Genomic DNA, 20053 nt, shown 5'->3' on the forward strand with positions numbered 1-20053 from the left:
CCATCTTTGGCTCACACTGTCTGGCTTCTGTGTAGATCCTTTCTCCCCACTTAACAGGTAAACATCTGCTAGGGCTTTCCCAGGAGGCCGAAAGATTGAGAAGCTGCTCTTAATCTGGACAGCTTCAGGGCAGGTGGAAGGCCAGGGTGTGCCCCCACAGTCCTGGTCATTTCCTTCCTTCTCTACTGTTCATTCCCCACCTGCCCATGCACTCCAGAAAGGCCTGCAGTGATTCTTTGCAATCAGAATGCATGAATGAAATACAAGGAGTGAAACCTACAGACTGTCTGAGGCTGGGAAAGTCACGGCCAAGGTGTTAAGTAACCACACTTCAAATGGAGAGGAAATCGAATCTGGCTGAAACAGCAGTTCCTGGCTTTCTTTCTGCTCCTTTGCTTTCACAGGAAGTGGGGGGCCCTGCCCTAGCTCCTGTTACAGGCAGCAGGCAGCCCACTAACTCAACAGGCCTGTAGTTCTCCAAGACCTAAGCCCAGTGGAAAGTTTCACCTTGTGGAAGGAAAATTTCCATTCCTCTTTCCAGCCCCCTTCCACTCCCCCAAGGAGTATGCAACAGACATCCGGGACTGTCCCTGGGGGACAGATGTCTTCTGGCCCCACTAGATGCTGTGCTCCTCCTCCTGGGAGCTTGGACCTTCTCTGGGAGATGCTTCTCCTGTTTCCATCCACTGGGAGGGAAGTTCTCAGAGATCCCCAGACAGTACAGTATTTGACTTCCGTAAGCTGTGGTCTAGATTATACAAGGACACTATCCCCAAGTATGTGTCCCTGACTCTCAAAGCAGTGTTGACAAACACACTTTGCCTTGTATGGAATCATGCAGTCCTCCCTCACAGCCATGGAGTCCTCCCTCACAGCCATTGAGACATGTACTATCTTTTTTTTTCCCCCCTGAAAGATAAGGAAATTAAACTCTGTTGTGGAATATTAGTATAAGATGGGCTTCATTCATTTTTATGCTGTAGAATATTTGCTTAATGATACAAAGATATGTTGCATTTGCTTAACTCTGTAAAGTTGTTATTTTACCTACCCAAAACACCTGGATAGTCTAATAAAGAGCTGAATGGCCAATAGCTAGGCAGGAGAGAGAAATAGGTGGGGTTAGCAGACAGAGAGAATAAATAAAAGGAGAAATCTAGGCTCGAGAAGAAGAGGGAGGAACGAGAAAAGGAGGAAAGGAGGATGACAGGGGCCAGCCACGCAGTCACCCAGGCAGCCATGGAGTAAGAAGGAAAGAAAGGTAAATGGAATGAAGAAAGGTTAAAAAGCTCAAAGGCAAACCGCATTTAAAGAGAAACAGGATAATTTAAGTTAGAAAAGTTGTCTAAAAACAAATCAAGGCTGGACATTCATAATTAAGAATAAGTCTCCATGTATTTATTTGGGAGCTGGGTGGTGGGGCCCTGAAGAGTAAAACAAACAACAACAACAACAACAAAACAACTACAAACTCAGGTTAAAACATGTTGAAGGCAACCCAAATGGTACATGGTGTAGTTGGGTTTGAACTGAGTTCTGTCTATACCACAACACCAGCATGAGGTGCTGTAAATGAGTCTCATACAACTCAGACTAGCCTTGAACTGACTATGTAGATGACAATGACCTTGAACATCTGATCCTCCTGCCTTCACCTCTGGCATCCCAGGTACCAGGTGAGTGGCAGTGCTACACTCAGCTTTAGATTTGATGCTTTTTCTGTTCTGCTTCTTTGAGACGTTGGGATGTTCAAGATGGAAAATAAAGTCCAACAGGCAATACCCCTTTGTCTATCCTAACTCTGTCTGAGGTTGGGAACACAGGGCCCGGGGAGAGGAAAGCATTGTTCTCTCCCATTCACCTAAGATATCTTTTAGAGACAATCCCTCAGAACCCCCTGGCTGCCTACCTCCAACTCTCTCTTCACCCCAACTCTTCCAGAAATAGACATACCTGGCCCAAGACAACCTACGCACTCTGCAGGGCTGTGTACTCAGTGCTCACTTAAATTTCACATTTGAACTCGTAGACAGGAGAGAGGCACAGGACATCCAGTCGTGGGAGCAATAATCCCTGAAATGTCCCATTTAGTTCTAGGACATAGTGGAAGGTGGTTTTCCCCCACTGAAAACAGGTTTAGTTGGATTAATTTAATCCTAATTGACTCGGTTGATGTACTAATCAATCAGCTTCTCCGAGAACACCCAAAGGTGAAGGACCCTGCACTGTAAGGAGGCTGCCACCAAGATGAAGTGAGTGGTGCATGGGAAAGGGGAGTGAGAGAGCTGGCGCATGCGAGGACCTGCCAAGGTCAGGAAGAAGTTGATACCCCAGCTCCCATCCTATGGTCTCTCCTTCTCAGCAAGCGCTCATGAGTGTGCAAACAGTGAGACAGTTCCCTCCAAGTCACACACATCTTCACTAATTCTTCTCTGAACCTCCTTTCATGATTCCTCTCCAGTGCCTGGACACCCTCAGCCTGAGGTCCCCAACTACTCACAGTGGTTCTCAGCTTGTCCAGCAAGGAGACCCAGGGGCCTCTTCGGTGTCTCTTCTTCCTCCAGGTGAAAGTTCTCAGCCTGCCACTGCCCAGAGGTCTTGAAGAAGCTGGCACAGATGCCATAGGCGCAGCACTGGTAGGCATAGGGCACCTCCAGGATCCTAGGGTGGGGAACAGGCTGCCTTAGTGTGTCTGGTATCAAAGACAGCGCAGATGCCCTCTGCACCTGTTCTTCAGCCCCAACGTGTCCTGCTCTGTCTAAGCCAGTGGTTCTAACCTTCCTAATGCTGCAGCCCTTTGATACACTTCCTCATACTGTGGTGACCCCAACCATAAAATTATTTTCATTGCTACTTCATAACTGTAATTTTGCTACCGTTATGAATCATGATATAGATATCTGTTTTTCTAATGGTTTTTGGTGACTCCAGTGAAAGGGTTGTTTGACCCCTTTGGGGTAAAGCCCCACAGGTTGAGAACCACTGCTCTGGATGAGTCTTAAAGCCTGATTGCTGACCCCAAAGGGCTCTGTAGTCTATAGTCTTCTCATAATTTGTCTTAACTGAAAGGGAGAGAGACTTTTCCCATTTATTTAGAAGTCCCTACAGCAGGCTCAGAGTGGGAGGCAATTTCCCCTGGTCACACAGCATTCAGGGTGCTCTGCTTCTCCTTGGTAGTAACTCTTGTCTATATTTAAGAAGACAATAGGAGGCAGGGACTGGGATTGACTCAGCGATGGAGCACTTGCCTGACATGCACAGGCTCTTGGGTTTGATCCCAAGTGCTGGATAAAGGGAGGGGCATGAATTCTTTTTTTTCTTTTTCTTCCCCCCTTCCCTATTTTCTGCCTTTCCTTCCTTTCCCCCTCTCTTTTTATTCTTCCCTACCTCCATTCTTTGCTTTCTTTTCTTTTTAAGACAGGGTCTCATGTGGCCCAGGCTGGTCTCAAACTCCACTGTAGCCAAGGATGACCTTGAACTGCCCATCTTCCTTCTTTTACTACCCAAGTGTGTAGGACCACTCACAACATCCACCTTCCTTTCTTTATGTCTGAGTGTATGTGTACATGCTCCTATGAACACACGCAGAGACTAGAAGAGGGCACCCAGTGTTCTCCCCTATCATTCTCTGCCTATTTCATTAAGATGGGGTTTCTCCCTGCCTCTGCCTTCCTCGGAGCTGGGATTACAAGCATGCATGGGATCCCAATTTATTATATAGGTCTGAGATCTGAACTCCTATCCTTATAACTGCACAGCAAGAGCTTGTAACCACTGAGCCATCTCTCCAGCCTCTCCCCCCCCAAAAAAAACAAAAACAAAAAACCCCAAATCCAAGATTTCCCCTGTGACTCTTTACTCTTGTCTTCTGTGAAACCAACACCCTGTCTCCTCCCCAGCTCCTGGCATAACAGAACTGGGTTTTGTGCCCTCCGAGGGTGAGGACAGACGCCTTGGGCATCTCGTTAGCTTGCAGCAGACAAAGCTTGGGCCACACAGGCTGCACGGCTGCCGCCACTACATGAAGGAAGCCTGGATGTCATTAGCACCAGGGACTGGCTGTGCAGCTTGTTTTCCATTCATCAGTGCCCTGGGCTCTGCCCTGATTCTGTACCTCAGATGATGCCTAAGTGAGGATGGGACAGCCTCGCTGTGTAGGGCCAGGAACAAGGAGGTCCCGGGGGCCTCTACACCAGCGCTCTTCTTTCCTACAGTCTCTGTGCCTTTAAATTGGTGGCTGGAGTAGGGAGAGGAGATGAGGAGGAGGGCAGTGAAGCCAAACCCTAGGCTACCAGGCTATTCTCAGGGTGAGACCCTGTGGCTTTTTTAATCTCCCTGTGAGACTGGTGTCTGGGACACACCTCCTCAGGCATAGGGCAAGCCAAGCTCTCACCTCAGTTTTGGGAAACTGTCCTTGGAGAAGGCCTGAGACAGGGCCAAGTTCCCTTTGAGCTTCAGGTGCATTAGGCCTCCCAGCCCGGCCAGGGGCAGCGTGGTCAGCTGGTTGTCGGTCAGGTCCCTAGGACAGTGGATGATCAGAGTTATTGGCAGTCAGTGGGACTACTGAGGGGACAGGACCTTGTGGAGGGTGTGACCAGGGTGCTGGGATGAAAGCAAAAGGAAATCAGCAAAGAATGGAAAATAAGTACCGGGGAGGCAGTGTGCGCCCTGTGGCAAGGCTGATTCAGAAGGCTTTAAAGACAACCCTCCATTAACTCGGCCATCCACTCATTCAACAAACCCTGGGGGATAGCTATATGTCAGTGGCTCTTCTAGCTTAATATCAAATTGTCCCAATCTATAGGTAACAGAGCCCCACACCTATAGCTGTTGTGTCTAGTTCCCATCCGGGAACCCTTGCTCACCCTCCTGGGAGACCTCTCTGCTCTTCGCCTGTATCCCATGCATTCCCTTTGCTTCTCTGATGATGGACTAGGCCAGAGTCAGACAGAGCAGAGCAGAGCTCGTCATCCAGACCTAAGCAGACTTTGGTTCATCCATCCTGCCTTTCAGAACCTGTCTGGTAGCCAGAGGTGAGGACACACACAACTTCCCCAGGAGACATTATTAGACCAAGCCAGGAATCCAATACAAACACTAGGACCACAGACTGTGCGTCGTGGAAACAGCCCTGGACTGGCAGGCAGGAAACCTGGCACCATCACCAGCTCACTGTGTAACCAAAGGGAGTCACGAAGCTGCCCAGGTTCCAATGGCCTCATCTTTCAAAGAATAAAAATATCTGTCCTACCTCTCTGGCAGGAGTATAGCAAACATCAGAGGGAAGACGGAGGTGAGAGTTTTACAAGACCAAGGCCTAGAGCCCAGAGAGCCACAGACTAGGGAGGGGGGATTGCATGCCACGTGGGAGTCGTGGAGAATCCTTAAGCAGGTGACTCCTCCTAGACGTTAGAGATGTCAACAGTGAAGTGGCAGTGGCAGGATAAGATCCAAGGCTAGAGCAGGAGCTAGCCTAGAGGAGTCTATGTGGCTCAGAAAGGGGCCCTGTGCGGGTGGGAATGCCTTTGGCAAGCAAGCAGGTAGGATGCCAGCTCCTCCTCGGACAGAACTCTTGTATAGTTAATAACCTGCTCCACAGTGTGTGGCAACCAGGCCCTTTCAGCCTAACACTGTGACCGTGCCCCAGACCAGCATACTCTCTGCTTGACTCCTATGTGACATAAAGACTCCACGGCTCCCTACTGCCTTGTAGCTCTCTGAGTCCCTGAGTTCTGTCAGCCACCGTCCTCTCGGAGTGAGAAGTTCTGGCACATATGTTCTCTCCATTGGTGCATGTGGAGGACATAGAGGCCAGGGTAGAGGTGAGGGAGTGGAACGCGATGAGGACCGAGGCTGCCAAAACATTGCAGAACGTCAGCAGATGATATTCCAGAGTTTGCAGGAAGCAGGCTCTCTGTTTAGCAGGCCTCGCCATGTGTCAAACACACTGTTAGAATGATTGATTAGGCTGCGCAGACCTCCCTGGGATGGGTGGTGAAACATTTATACAAGTCCCTGCTCAGTGGTGGCCCTCCTGTACCACCTGCCAGCCCATGGTCCCAACTGGTCCCCAGCATCCTGGAAGAGAGGTCAAGGCACACTTACAGCTTAACCAAGGAGTGCAGGGTTGAGAAGGCCTCAGGGTGGATGGCACGGATGGCGTTCCAGCTCAGGTCTCTGCGAACAGAAAGCTTGAGAGAGGCGAGAGCAGAAACCCACGGAGAATGCATTGTTCCTATCCTGGGCCTGTCTCGGGCTTGCTCTCACATACTTTCCACCTGGTCTTCTGAAGCGGCAGTGGCCTTATCCTTTTGAGGAAGGTTTCTACAGCTGCCTAGTTCCCAACCTGGCTGTAGCAACTGGAATGCAGCCATCATGTCTTGGCTCTAGAGCCTCAGGACTTCCTGGGTAATAGCTGGAGAAGTGGTCTGCGTGACTGGATGGGAAAGTGCCTCATATGTGTGCATGTGTGTGTGCGCGTGTGCATGTGTACGTGTGTATGTGTGTACGTGAAAGGGCTGTGGAGAAGAAATGCACGTACATGTCATGAGTGCTTAAACTGGACACATGTTCCATAGGAATGAGCTTGGAAGGGACATGGGGTCCTCCAGAAGGCACCCCTGAGTCCTGCAGGTACTCACAGAGCTTGTAAGGAACTCAGCTGGCTGAAGGTATCGGCACCAATTCTCCAGATCCGGTTGTGTTGGAGGCCACTAGGGCAGCAAGAGAGACTAGATGAGCCTGCAGGCCCAGACCCTGGCTCTGCTCCATGCCCCTCAAGCACTGGAAGGAAGAAAGGAGAGCCCCCCACTTCTTCTGGCACAGGAAAAAAGGCCCAGCCCGCGGAAGTCACCAGAATTAGAGGGAGCACAAGGAGATCCGGTTGCCTTGGGTAAGTGGGTCAGGAGACAAAGCCACAAAACCATCCCTGTGGCCCAAGAGGGAGTCAGCTTCCAGGGTTCCCACCGGGCCTGGCTCCCAGCCCAGCTGAAGTGACCCCCACTTTCCCGCACAGCCATGGGTCCTCCGGACCCTAGCCTGGCCTCAGAGCACGCCCAGCCCTTGGTGACTGCACACCCAAGTGACTGCACTGAGTTTGGCAGACTGATTGTCAGAACAGGTGATAGCTCCTGGACTCCAGCAATATCAAAGACATTGTCACCCAGACAAACAGGACAGACCCAGATATATCTTCCCTGCCATGGCCCCATTAAGCATTTGCCCTGCCTAGAATCAGGGGCAGCTATGAGGAACTCAAGAGACTATAGTAGTTTAAAGGAAACTATTTAAGAAAGTAGTTTAAGGAGGTGGCCAAATGGAGCTTAGGAAAATTTTAAAGTGAGCTTTTCTGTGTGAAGCTGGAGGACCATGTATGACCATGAATTATCTTTGTGTTCATGAGCACACATATATGTGTGAATGTTGATGGGTTGTGGAACATAAGAGCGCATGCTCCAAAACCGAGGGTGCTTTTAGTTCCTCTGCAGACTTCTTGTGTCTCATACAGAGTGCCTTGGTGGTCCTGGCCCTCTATTGGCTCTAATTGCAACTGCTTTTTGGTGTTGCTGTTGACTCAGGAGCTATCCTGAGACTCCTTTGGGCACCTATTCCTAGCAGTATCATCGACTCTGAGTCCTTCAGGATGTGCCCAGGTCTTACTGAGCTCCCAGCCCTACATCTGGATCTAACAAACTGAGAAGAAAGAGGGGTTGGAGCTTCAGCTCCTGGGCCCCTCCCCACAGACCCGCCAAGAGCCCCCCTTGCATTCTTTTGCCCCTAACCGTCCCCAGACTTACATTTCCTCTAACTTCTGACACCTGTGCAGGCTGGGCAGCTCTTCAATCTGATTGTGAGACAGCTCCCTGGAGAAGAGACAGAACCCAGCTCAGGGTGAAGCAGTGGTTATGTGAAGGTGGGGGTGGGGTCAGGAAAAAGCTTCTGTGGTCAGGGCTATGCTTTTCTGTCAAGTAGTTGATGGTCACAAGGACCCTTCAGGAACACTACGACCTTCTCATGGTCGAGTATCAATCTCTGCCTTTAGATTTCACATCCCTCCTCCCTGTTAAGCCCCACCCCCTTACTGAGCCTAGATAGAACCAACTCGGCCTCTTGTTTTAAAGCAGGGCTGTCTTATCAACAGGTAAATCTGCAGAACCCTGGGAGCATCCTGAGGAAATGGAGCACCAAGTGAGGGGCATGGAGGTGAGGAGAGGGGCCAAAACTGGGGCGTGGAATGCTGGAACAGTCAGTAGAAAATACAGGCATCACTGAACAAGCTGACCACTGTCACCCATGGAAGTAGAGCCCCCATTTATGGAGCTGACAGAGAAGAATGCTGAGAACCCTCAGGGAACATCTATCTGGCCCAGCCTTTCCCGTAGGCAGGGAATATGAGGCCTAGAACCTTAGCATTGAACCTGCCTAAAAACACACCGCCAATTAATAGACACATCCCCAGATATCAATGTACCCATCTTGAGCTGTTTGGAAGAGCCAGAGGGGTCAGTCTAAGACTGAAGCTAGAATATGGGGGAAAGAAAAACTGGGGCAACTTAAGAATCTTCAGAATACCAGAAGCGATAGCTAAATTCTCTTGCCTGAACGATGCCGTTTGGAAGCCCTATTATGAGACATGTACATTAAACAGAGCTGTTTTCAAGTCTCACAAATTGGCTCTCATTTTAAAGGAGACATTGGAATTTAGAGACGTTAAAGAATGAATCCAAATGAACATAGCTAGTGAGACACACACTTGGTCTCAAACCACTCAGCTCTGACTCCAGACACCCAAGTCCTTTATCTTGAGCAAGAGAGGACAGTCCCTTCCAAACAGATTCTCAGCAGGAGCCTATGTTGACCGCTCTCCAGAAAGAGATGTGACCAAGTACAACAGAAGCAGGAGAGGCTTTCCCTGGGACACGGGGCCAGCAGTACAATGCCAGGACTGGAGAATGATCAGGAGCCACTCACAGGATTCGGAGCCTGGGTAGCTGCTGGCACATTCCCGGGGGGAGCAGCCGGATGCCTGCACGGGTCAGGGTCCTGTAGGGAGAACAGAGACAGAGCTGGCACCAAGCCCAGAACCCTGCCATTCCCAGCCATCCGTCTCTAGCACTGGACCTGATACTGTCCGTGGGAGGACAGAGCTGACAAAAGAGAAGCCGCGGGATAAACAGGGCAGGGGGTGGGGCTATGGTAACAGAAAGTAGCCCCCTCCCTCGTTCCCCTGGCCTATGGAAGCTGGGGTGGGAAGCAGAGAGAAATAGGGTCCCGATCCATTGACTCTGCTTGTCCAATGATCCATACAGATCTAAATCTACTCATATATCTTCACCCCATCCATAGCCCACCCTCATAATGGTCCCAGAAACACTGGGCCTTAGAGATTAAGTCTTCCCTGCTCTTGGGGCCATGGAGGGGAGGGACAGCCATGGCAATGAGTAGCTAGGAAACAGCGCCACTGGAACCATGGGAACACAGTACGCACTCTTCTCCCTGTGTCTGGGGGAGGGGAACAAGATGGGAAAAAAAGAGAGAAGGTCCCGAGGCTGGGGTGCAGAGGGTTGTGAGGGCAGATTAGAGAATGGGCTTGGATTAGGCTCAGGGTAGCCCTAGAAAAACTCCAAGCCAAGGTCATCCTTGGGAAACTATTATTACTTTCATGGAAAAATTTCTACATGCCACTGAGCGAGGAAGAAGACAATGGAGGCACAGAGGAGAGTGGCGGCCCCAGCAGAAGCATGAATGAGTTGTGTGGTGTGGGCAAGGAGCTGACTTCCTAACATTCACGTGGGGTGCCTGCTTGGTTTGTTTTCATTCATTTAATATGTTTTGAGGGCCTGCTAAGTACTATGTATCCCAGGATGCTGAGTACTTTGAGGGTCTATGATATACTTATCCCAGGATCCAGAGTATAGCATAGAGACACTAAGAAAGGCTTCATTGGAACCAAGCCTCTCAAAATCAAAGGAAGTGGTGTTTCACAACCCTGCTCCCATCCTCTGTCCTCATGAACCATGGCTCAGGATTAAGAGCTCTCAAGCCAGACCTGACAAATCTAAGCACAATAGAGGAATGCCAGCCTCCTCCCCCACATCCTGCTGCCCCTGCCTTGCCTGGAGGCAGCGCCACATCTGGAGATGGCCAAGGCCCTGGGGCTGAGCCAGTAGCAGAGGCACACTCTAGGGGAGGGATAGCGAGAGGAGCAGCCTGGACAGCCTTCCAGATGAAGGGAGGCAGAAGAGTCCCCGGGGGAGGGAGAGGGAATCCACTCACAAGATCTCCAGGCTAGTGGTGCCTTTGAGGTCCGGGAACTCCTGGATGTCAGTGGCCCCATTCAAGGATCTGCGAACAGAGAAAACAGGCTCTGGAGGGTGGGTCAGGCACGCCAGCATCTGTGCTCTCAGCCTCAGCTTTCCTCATAGGCATTGCCTTTGGGGAAATGCCATCTTCCCCAGGTCTCCTTCAAATTAGCTACTCTGGCCCTGTTGGAAGTTGAGCCATGCTTAGCAGGGTCCAATAACTTCTTTGGTTTTTTTTTTTTGAGGCAAAGTCTCTCTTTTATATAGTTCTGGCTGGCTGTCCTGGAACACACTATGTAGACCAGGCTGGCCTCTTAACTCACAGAGATCCGCCTGTGTCTGCCTCCTGAGTGCTGGGATTAAAGGCGTGCGCCACCATGCCAGCTCCCAGTCACTTTTTAAAATTGATACAGCCCTGCCAGGTCCAGCAGTGCAAAGATTAAGCCCAGTGACTCCAGCATTGAGGCCTTTGGCTTGCAAAAAGACAAAACCAAACCCAGACAAAGGACATGGGAAATGTCCTATGTTGTTATTATTTGTTTTCGATAATGGAGTCTCCTGGAGCTCAGATTATATAGCAGAAATTAGCCTTGAACCTCTCTTGCCTTCACCTCTGGAGCACTAAGATTATAAGCCTCTACCACTACTCCTGGCACAAATGTTTACTTTAAAAGGCAAGTATTGAGAGGGATGTCACATGCCTTTAGTCTTAGCCCTGGGAGAGTGGAAGCTAGAGGATCAGGTGAAGGTTAGCCTTTCCCACAGGAAACCCTGTCACAAATGAACAGTGTGTGAGAGACCCTGAGGAAGCAGAGTGGCATCCAACAATGTGCCCGATAGCAGAAGTTGAGGACCTGGGCTCACGCCTGTTCAGTACCTGAGCATCTCAGGTTTCAACTGTGAAATGGACCAAAGTACCTACCTCCCAGGTTGGGATGAAGAGGAAATGCATTAAAAACGAGAATGAAACATGTGTCTGGAGGAGGTTAGCCGTACAGAGTGAGGTTACAACATGCTGTGAACCGTCCATGGAAGTTTTTTTTTTTAAGAAGTGGGTGGGACCCTGGGCTTGGAATAGAAGAGGGGGGAAGGAAACAAAGGACTGCCTTCAGGCTCAGCGTGAGAAAGATGGCATAGGAAGCTGTGCCACAGGGCACTGGAGAAGCAGCCTTAGGACACAGAGAATCCAGAACCTCCGCCCTGTCCACTGTTCTCCCTGGGGGTATATAGGGAGCAACTCCCACAGGCCGAACAAAACCAAAGAGGTCAACAAAGGGCCTCTAGGTATGAAGAAGGGCTCTCTTCATCCACGTGAGAGCCGAGGGAAACCAATAAGTTCCAGCGGATATGGGGACAGGTTTGAGAAAGTATTGTGTCTAGAGCCCTGAAGGCCTCTTCTTCCAGCTGAGTGGTGCCTGGCCACAGAGAGGTCCATAGGCAGAGGGCAGAAGAGAGCAAGCAGGAGAGTATAGGGGAGAAGCCCTGAGGGCAGCACCAAGGAGCAGCCTCTGGTACCCACTTACAGTGTGTGCAGTTTAGACAGGTACTGGAACGCCGACCTTCCCACAAACTGGATTGGGTTGTCATAAAAATGTCTGGAAGAGAAACACCCAAGTCCCAATTCAGATGCTCATTTCTTTCCAGATTCCCGCTCTTCTGGGTGGAGACTCAGAGAGAACAACAGCTCTCCCCTATTCCTGCCTTGCTGGCTCTTTTTGGAGGCATCCTGTCTATCCATCCCCACGACCTCCATCCTTTAAAACACAGGGCAGCAGGAGCAGTACTCACATTGTCTGCAGGAGGGGGTTGCCCATGAAGGCCTTCTCTGGGATAGCCTTGATGTTGTTGTTGTGGAAACCCCTGGAAGACAGCACCCAGGAGCAGTGAGGATTGGGAGAGAGGTGTGGAGAGGAAGAGCATGGAGCTCCACAGGGCTTTCTAACAGCTGACCAGACAGGTCCTGAGATCAAAAGCTACTCCCTTTGTTCCTTCTAGACATCCTTTTTGTTTGAATAGATCCTTTGTGTCTTGGGCTAAGGTCGAGTTCTGAGAGGTTGAGATGTTTAGATAATAGAGGCCGTGTTTGCAATAGCTTTCTCTCAATAGATGATGGATGGATGGATGGATGGATGGATGGATGAATTGGTGGATGGATGGAAAGATGGATGATGGATGGATGGATGGATGTATTGAAATCTATGTGTACATTTTTTCTCTAGAAAAAAAATCATGGATCTTCATGTTCCTTTCATTGGATTCTAGTCTAGCTATATGTTAGACTTCTAAGGCCACTGAGGATACCCCATCAAGTATCCCTTTTGTGGTCATCCTCTACCTTAGCCACTTCCTTCCAAGTCTTTGCTTGTACTGCTCCACTGACTAAAATACCTGTCCCCTCCCAATCTCATTCATCCTTTGAGATCAGTCTCAGGAGACCTCAGTCCATAACGAGCTGTCTGCTACTCTGAATTTCCACAGCTATTTTAGCCAATATACTATACCACAATTTAAGGCTGGAATTATACATTGCTTTATCCTGTTCCTGTTTCATGAATGCTCCTTTGTGTCATGGATGAGGCTGAAGGATCCTTTTAGAGGATCCCATGCCCATCTTACCCTTGGTTTGTATTAACACCAAACATAGAACCCAGTCTGGTGAGTGTGAAAAAGAATAATAAATGGCTGGGAAAACAAGATGGCTTGGCAGGTAAAAGTGCTGCTTGCCATGCAAGCCAGGAAACTGAGTTTAATACCTGGAACCTATATAATAGAGAAGGAGAGACTGACTCTAGAAAGTTGTCCTCTGCCCTCCACACATGGGCTATGGCGTGTGTACTCCCCCCCACACACATGTACACATCATGCATGCATGTTCACATGCAACTAAAATGATAACAATAATACTAAATAGCCATGGGGCTCCAGAGTCAATTTCTCAATCTTTCTAGGGATGGTAATAAAGAGTAACCCTATAAGCCAGTCCCCAGTTCTTCCTCTAATTCTTCTTCAGACATAGACAGGGCAGTGCCAGGTCGAAGCTGCAAGAAGTGGCTTCTTCCGTGTATGCTCCTAGGCTTGAAGGGCCCAGAGATGTTTATGACAATGATGCACACCCCACCCAAGAAATGTTCAAAGTCAAACTTCCAAAAGCTGAGGCTACTGAGAGCTGCTCTGGGGGCTGTGGAGGGTTTCCAGCCACAGCTTTCATAAGGACCAGTCACTAGGACTATGGGTTGGTGAGTTGGTGAGAGTTGGTGAGTTAGCTGGCCTCTGCCCCTGGGAGAAGCACCCCTGGAACACACCAACAGAAGGTCTTACAGTTCTTGCAGCCTGCCGAGGGTCCGGATGGCCACGGGGAATTCCTGCAGCTCATTATAGTTCAGGTCTCTGGAATGGAAAGCAGAGCAGTCATTAGCTCAGAGGCTTAACAGAGCATGTCAGGGTCCCTGAGACATGGAAACTTGGCTATAGGATTGGCCCGGGAGATGGGTTTTCCAATCTGTTGGGTCCAGCTGCCAAGGCCTGAAAACACATTTTCTGAATGTTTGTGCTCCGTTCCTACTCCACAAATCCTCAGGCTTGGAGCCTTCCTGGCAGCGGAACTGTTTTGAATGGGGACACGTTTCAGGGGTGTGCGTATCTGGAGCTGCCTACCTCAGAGTAATCTCTACAAAGCTCAGGAAAGTCTATTTGAGGTTTGTGGATTCATGGGGCAGGAGAAAAGAGAGAAGGAAGTGATCTTTAATATGTTATTAGCTCTTGTGAGTCCAGAAAGGTCCTCAGATTACAGCTACCTTAGCTACAGCCTCTGCCGTTTCGAGGTGGACTCGCCCTGTGTGTCTCAGATGGCCTTGAACTTTTGACCCTTCAGCTTTAAATCCCAAAGTGTTGGAGCTATTGGAGTGTCATCACAGCTGGCTGGGTTTTACCTTGGACTGGTGGCACGGGAGTTAATCTTTATTTTCTCTTCGTTTTGCTGCAGTTTCCATTTTTCCTTTACCCTTAAGGAACACTTATCACATGCATAATCATAAAACAATGAAAGAAAGTTGTTTTTTTTTTTTTTATAAAAGGGGCCTCAAGCCAAGTTGGCAAGGACGAGGGAAAGCATGCTCTCTAATAAACTAAATGTGTAGAACTTTTAACAATTTGATATCTTTCCGAATTGAAATTCACATACTCAGATTCTCTTACATCCATATGCTACAGAAAATTCCATGCCTGTGTGTGACGATATTTGTATAAAGATACTCATAATGGCATCCTTTTAGGCAATAGAAGTCAAGTAGTGACTAACCCATATGCAATCACAGTTTCCTCTCCTCCTTCAAGAGCTTTTTTTTTCCTTTAGTTTGTGCCCTTGGGCAGCAACGACAGGGTAAAGGGAGGAGAAATGGGGCAGGCTGAGAGTTTATTTGCATCAGAAATGCTCGTGGCAGGTAGATAACCCAAAGGCAGGCGACACCTGCAGAAAGAGAGGGTGCTTGAGCTTTGAGAGGAACAGTGAAGAAGAAGAATAGTTTCTATCTCCTAACCAACTTGTGAGTCTTTTTTACAATTCCTTTTATTGCTTTCTGCCTAAGGCCTCAGAGGACCTCCTGAAAGTGTTGCTTCATTGTGTGATAGGATTCCCTGTCTATCAGGGCTGCCCAGACTTCAGAAGAGACAGCAACTCTGGAGAAATCAACTTCAGTCTTGGGACTCAGCAGCCAATGAATTAGCCTTCTATGTCCCTGATTTGGGGTGGGGTGTCTTGATGTCTCTAAAATTCTGTTTCTGAAGTGCATAGTCTCAGGCTTCGGAAGTATGTGAGGGTGTCAGTTCCTGGGATGTCTCTTGACTCTTTCAGGGTGGACACTAGTCTATCTTCTCAGCTTTTTAAAGCCATCCCTGCCCTGACAACTTGAATGGTTGTCCAAGGCCACAGCAGGGGACTGTGTGCAGGTCTCCTAATTGCAAAGCAACTTGGCAGAGTTTTGGGGATAAATACCACGCTAACACAGAGATAATGACAGGTATTCTGCATGGGAGAGTCATTACACTTAATAGGCCACAGGTAGAGCCAGGAACCCAGCCTAGGAGGCCAGAGGAACGGTGACAAGCATCTGGCTGTCAGTGAGCTAGATAACTGGTCCCCTCTACACACAGACTAATTACGCATTACCCTCAGACTGCCCTATCAATCGTGGGTAATTATACCAGAAAACCCCTCTGCTCTGCTCCATCCTTTAGTAAACCGGACACGCTGGTCTCCCATGCCCCGCAGTTTGATTTGCTCTCAGAGATGCTTTCACAGGCTGCATGAGGGCAGGGCTGAGGACGAGCGCTGTGCAGAATGACTGAAAGCAGCGGTACTGAGACTCTGGGCTTCTTAGAGCTCTACCAAGGGCTGCACAAGTCACCGAGTGCATCAGGCAAGGAATGTGGAGGGTGGAGGCAGCGGGGGAAAGAGGTAGATGTTCTTTTGGTCCTCAAATCAATAAATGGTTTGTTGTTGTATCTCGGTGTTTCAAAATCAATGGCTCCCTCTTATTTTGGTTCAGTTCCTTTGGGAATCTTTCACTGCTGCCCACAAGGAATTATATTTTCCATAAATAAAAAAGTGTCTTCATTTAAAATACATAATATGAAATATTAATATTAATACTAGAGATAATAAAATTATCTCTAAGACAAAGGATTTCAGTGGTCTAACCTGAGAACCTTTGGTTGCTGTCTATTCCCACTACCTAGGGTTATCCTTCCCCCAGTAAGTATGGCCTACTTACTTTCTACACTCAGGTCCTTCCCCAGATTGCCCCCCTTCAGAGGCGCCTTCCCTGACCCGTGTATCTCAAGCACACCCTACCTCTCCACGCCTTTGCGTACCTCAAACACTTCTTGGTTTCTCCTCTCAAGCCTTGCCTCACGTAGCAGCTCATCTTCATGTCTCACTGTTTCAAAATGCCCCCTTTCAACTTCGCTCAATCCTTTAGAAATTCTCGATTCTTGCCCACAAAGAATTATATTGTTCATAAGAAGCAAAGATGTGTCACTCCGAAGACATGCCTGGCCCTCTCAATGTAGTGACCAATACAAGATAGAAGTAATACGGCATGACCCAGTCCTAAGCCATAGAGCCTTCCAGCCTCCTCCTTCACAACCCAGGAGTCTACACTCCGCATTGTAAGGAAACTCAAACTGGACTCATGAGTGGTGAGCTCTGTGGAGAAGATGAACTGACAGCCAGCAGTGAGTGAGGCTTAGCCTTTCTCCTAGCAGATCCCTCAGCCCTTGCTGAGCCTCCAGTGACTACAAACTCCTGAATGAGCCCAAGGAGCTCAGCCAAGCCATGGACTCACGAGAAATAATAAGGTGTTATTTTGGGACACCAAGTGATTGGAGTGATTTTTTATGTCACAGGAGACATCCTGCTTTTTTTGTTTTGTTTTGCCTTCATGGAACTTATTGGCACATGACATATTTATTTTCTTCCTACCCAACCAGAACAAAAGCTCCTCAAATGCAAGAATTTTGTCTGTTTCACATTCTAAATACCACAATAATATCTGACACAGAGCAGGACCTCAACAAGTATGTATTGAATGAATAATTGAAAAGCTCTAAACAAGCTTATTAATAAAAAAAAACTTTTAAAAATCAGTGAACTCATAGGGTTTCCAGGGTATTTTGATACATATTCTCGATTTCTGTTTTAGGTTGTTGTCAAAATGACACAAGATAGTTTGGAGTGACAGTCAGAGTTGCCCTGAGCCACAGAGACCATGGGAGGTGCCCTGTGTGGCTTTGTTCTCATGGGGCACTTATACAGTTCATTGGACCCATGTCCAGGCTGCCAAAGTGAGTGGTTCCAGTTCTTCTTGGCAGTGTCTGGTCAGGAACTTTGCCAGGGGTAGACAGACAGTGAGAAACAGCGTGTGGTTGAAGGCATGCGAACTAGACAGCTATTTTTACAGGGAAATGTGGGAGAAGAAAAATTGTACAAATGTCCCAGAGAACTCTGCAAACTTCTTACCAGTGAGGTGGCCACAGTGGGACATCCACATAGATTTAGTGACCCGAAAGGTTACCAAACTCTAGCTTTGTTTGGTGCCATGCGGATGGTGTCTGGCTCTAGCTCACCAGGCCTGTCTTTGCAACCCTCTCTGCACCCGATGAACTCAACTCAATGCAGTAGGTATGTGTGGCCAAACGTCCCCAAAATGCACAAAGAATTCTGCTGAGCAGAGATGGAAAAAAAAAGCACACCTGTCTAGACAAATGCACAAGACAAGACGAGCCCCCTCGGTACAACGCCACGGTCCTGGAGAGTACACAAAGCATCAGGGCTGTTCCACACCTGGAGAGACCACACCTAGGGGACTGTCTGGAAGTGGGGTATCTGAACCAGGTTCGAAGAACACACTTCAGAGGAGAGGAACATTTTGGAGGGAAGTGGTAAAGCTTAGCGGAAGCAGATAGAAATATGTAGAGGGAAGGGATTCACCCTCTTTGCTACGTTCTATCCCTGCCTTCAGGCCATAGTGACGGGGGCTGAGCACTCACCATGGTGCTTTGACGGAATGAGCTCCATCCTCCCACAGTCTGGAGAGTTGCATTCTCTCCCTACACCTTCCTTATCCATTGATGGAAGTGAGAATACAAGCCAGCTGCTCAATCATCAATAACCTATCATGAGTCCTTGGAGATTACTGCCCATTTGCCCACGTTCCTCCTCCCTTCTGCACTGTCCAACACCGGAGCCACTAGCCACATGTGATTGCTGAATTACAAGTCAATGTCATTTAATCTCAGTTTTAGTAGCCTCATTTCAAGTGTTCTATTAGCAATATATGGCTAGCAGCTATTGTATTAAACACACAGATATAAAACATTTCTACCAATGCGGAATTCTACTGGATGGCCTAACAGAAGAAATATCTAAAAATATAGCTAAGAGTGTATTTTCCAGCCTTCCTTGCAGTAGGTGTGGCATGATTCTGCCCCAGGAAGGTAGGCAAAATTTTAATCTGCTATTTCTCACTCTGATTTTTACATTATAGCTGAGTCGCAATATGGAAGAAATGTCACATGCTCTGCCCCTAAATTCTCCTGGGACTACCACATAATCCAGGAAACAAACAAATAAAAAACCCAGCTTTCTACTGTGTGTGAGCCTTTACATACATCTTGGTCTATTTGTTACAGTAATTTAGCCTATTGTAACGAATTCAGTATCACAGCTAGGATTTGAACCCTGATGGCTGCAGTCTGGAGTCTACACTCCTAATTACTTCCCGTCTGCCAGAAAGAGCTCCTTAAAACACAGAACTGACTCGGTCCCTCTCTTACACTGCAAAATCTAAAAGGACTTTCAGAAAAAAAGACAAAACAAAGCCCAAATTCCTCAATGTTGCTTCCTCTGCATTTCAACCCTGCATGTATTTTCATATGTTCGTGTTTTTGCTTGGACCATTTTTGCGTCAGCCTGGAATGCTCTTTCCCTACAACTTCAGCTGTTGAAGTATTAGTCATTCTTTGAAATTGGGTTCAAATATACCTTTCTCCATGAAAGCAACCTCATCCCTACAGTTAGAATGAATCACTCACTCTCTCGCGGTTTCCTGGTGCTTTCTTTGTCAGCATGCAGGACATTCATTGGTGATGATGGTGTCATGGTAATAATAGTCATTACTGTGTACAGGTCATGTTTCTTGGGGGTTTGTATTGATTAATCCATTCAATTCTGACCATTCCCTTGGAAGTGGATACTCTTACTGCCTCCATTTTGAAGATAGAAAACTGAGTATGAGACAGACGGGCAGCTCGTAGCATAATAGCTGGGATTAGAGTCCAGACAGGCCAAGAGCACAGTGAGTTCATGAGCATATATACCACCCCTCCATGAAGCTCGGTGAGGTCAGGGAGCATCTGAGTGCTGTTTTGGATTCCCTGCAATCCAGGTACAGGGCTACATATGTGAATATCTATTGCCAAAGATTATCATATGAGCCCAATACACAAGACCACATGATGGAGACCCTGGTTCAGGGCAGCATAACAGCCCCTTGCGAATCTACTCTACTCAGAAAACACAGTTTAGTCTGATCCTTATGATGCCCCAAGCTTCTGATAGAAAACTCATCCACAGGTCTAGGACTTTCTAGTCTATCTTTAATAGTTCCTAGAATCAGTCAGAAGCCCAAGAAGAGTTCATTATTCTGTTTGCTTCTTGCAGGAACTAAAAGCGAAGGAATAAGGTCTAAAGTAAAAGAGAAACCATCCCCATCTCCAACCGGAGCTTAGTCTGGAAGCTGTAGCTGCCCATGTCTAGTCCTCCCTAGGAGCGTGGGAGCTTTCAGACAAATCCAGGCACACTGATGGCAGCCTGTGTAGTTGATCAGAGCATCTCAGAAGGCCACCCAAGCCCTGAGGCTTCGGGACTTGCAACCCTAGTCCTCTCCTTTCTGGTTGGGTATGCAGAATGCCCAGCTCCTGAGATCTCTGGGGAGCCTTGCTGTGGGTCAGTGGGTACAGCTAGTAGGGTTTCACATAACTTCCTTTTACTGATGAGGAAATGGGGCTTGGAGAGAAAAGTCACATTGCTGGGATTCCTAGAGGCAGACCTCGAACTTTCGGCTACTGGCTCACAACACTCTCAACCAACCAGAGTTGGATCCTGGTACGACTATGAACAGCAGGTCTCGGAAAGAAGGGGAAGGGTGAAATGTTGACAGGAAGGGTTCTATGGATTTTTTAGGTGTTCATAGATG

The 20053-nt window shown here is 48.3% G+C and overlaps 1 protein-coding gene across 1 annotated transcript in view; it reads right to left on the reverse strand.

The window, feature by feature from the left end:
- Lgr6 (leucine rich repeat containing G protein-coupled receptor 6) overlaps positions 1–20053 on the reverse strand; it is a 114953-nt gene that overhangs the window by 7745 nt on the left and 87155 nt on the right. Inside the window, exons 7-16 of the mRNA XM_075988038.1 lie at positions 13620–13688; positions 12090–12161; positions 11825–11896; positions 10276–10344; positions 8971–9042; positions 7797–7862; positions 6642–6713; positions 6106–6177; positions 4394–4519; positions 2501–2661 (exon numbers count right to left, since the gene is read on the reverse strand). Of these exons, the coding sequence (XP_075844153.1) occupies positions 2501–2661; positions 4394–4519; positions 6106–6177; positions 6642–6713; positions 7797–7862; positions 8971–9042; positions 10276–10344; positions 11825–11896; positions 12090–12161; positions 13620–13688 (851 nt within the window). The remainder of the gene's footprint in view (positions 1–2500; positions 2662–4393; positions 4520–6105; positions 6178–6641; positions 6714–7796; positions 7863–8970; positions 9043–10275; positions 10345–11824; positions 11897–12089; positions 12162–13619; positions 13689–20053) is intronic.

The sequence above is a fragment of the Microtus pennsylvanicus genome, chromosome 10, assembly GCF_037038515.1.
Source record: "Microtus pennsylvanicus isolate mMicPen1 chromosome 10, mMicPen1.hap1, whole genome shotgun sequence".
NCBI lineage: Eukaryota > Metazoa > Chordata > Mammalia > Rodentia > Cricetidae > Microtus > Microtus pennsylvanicus.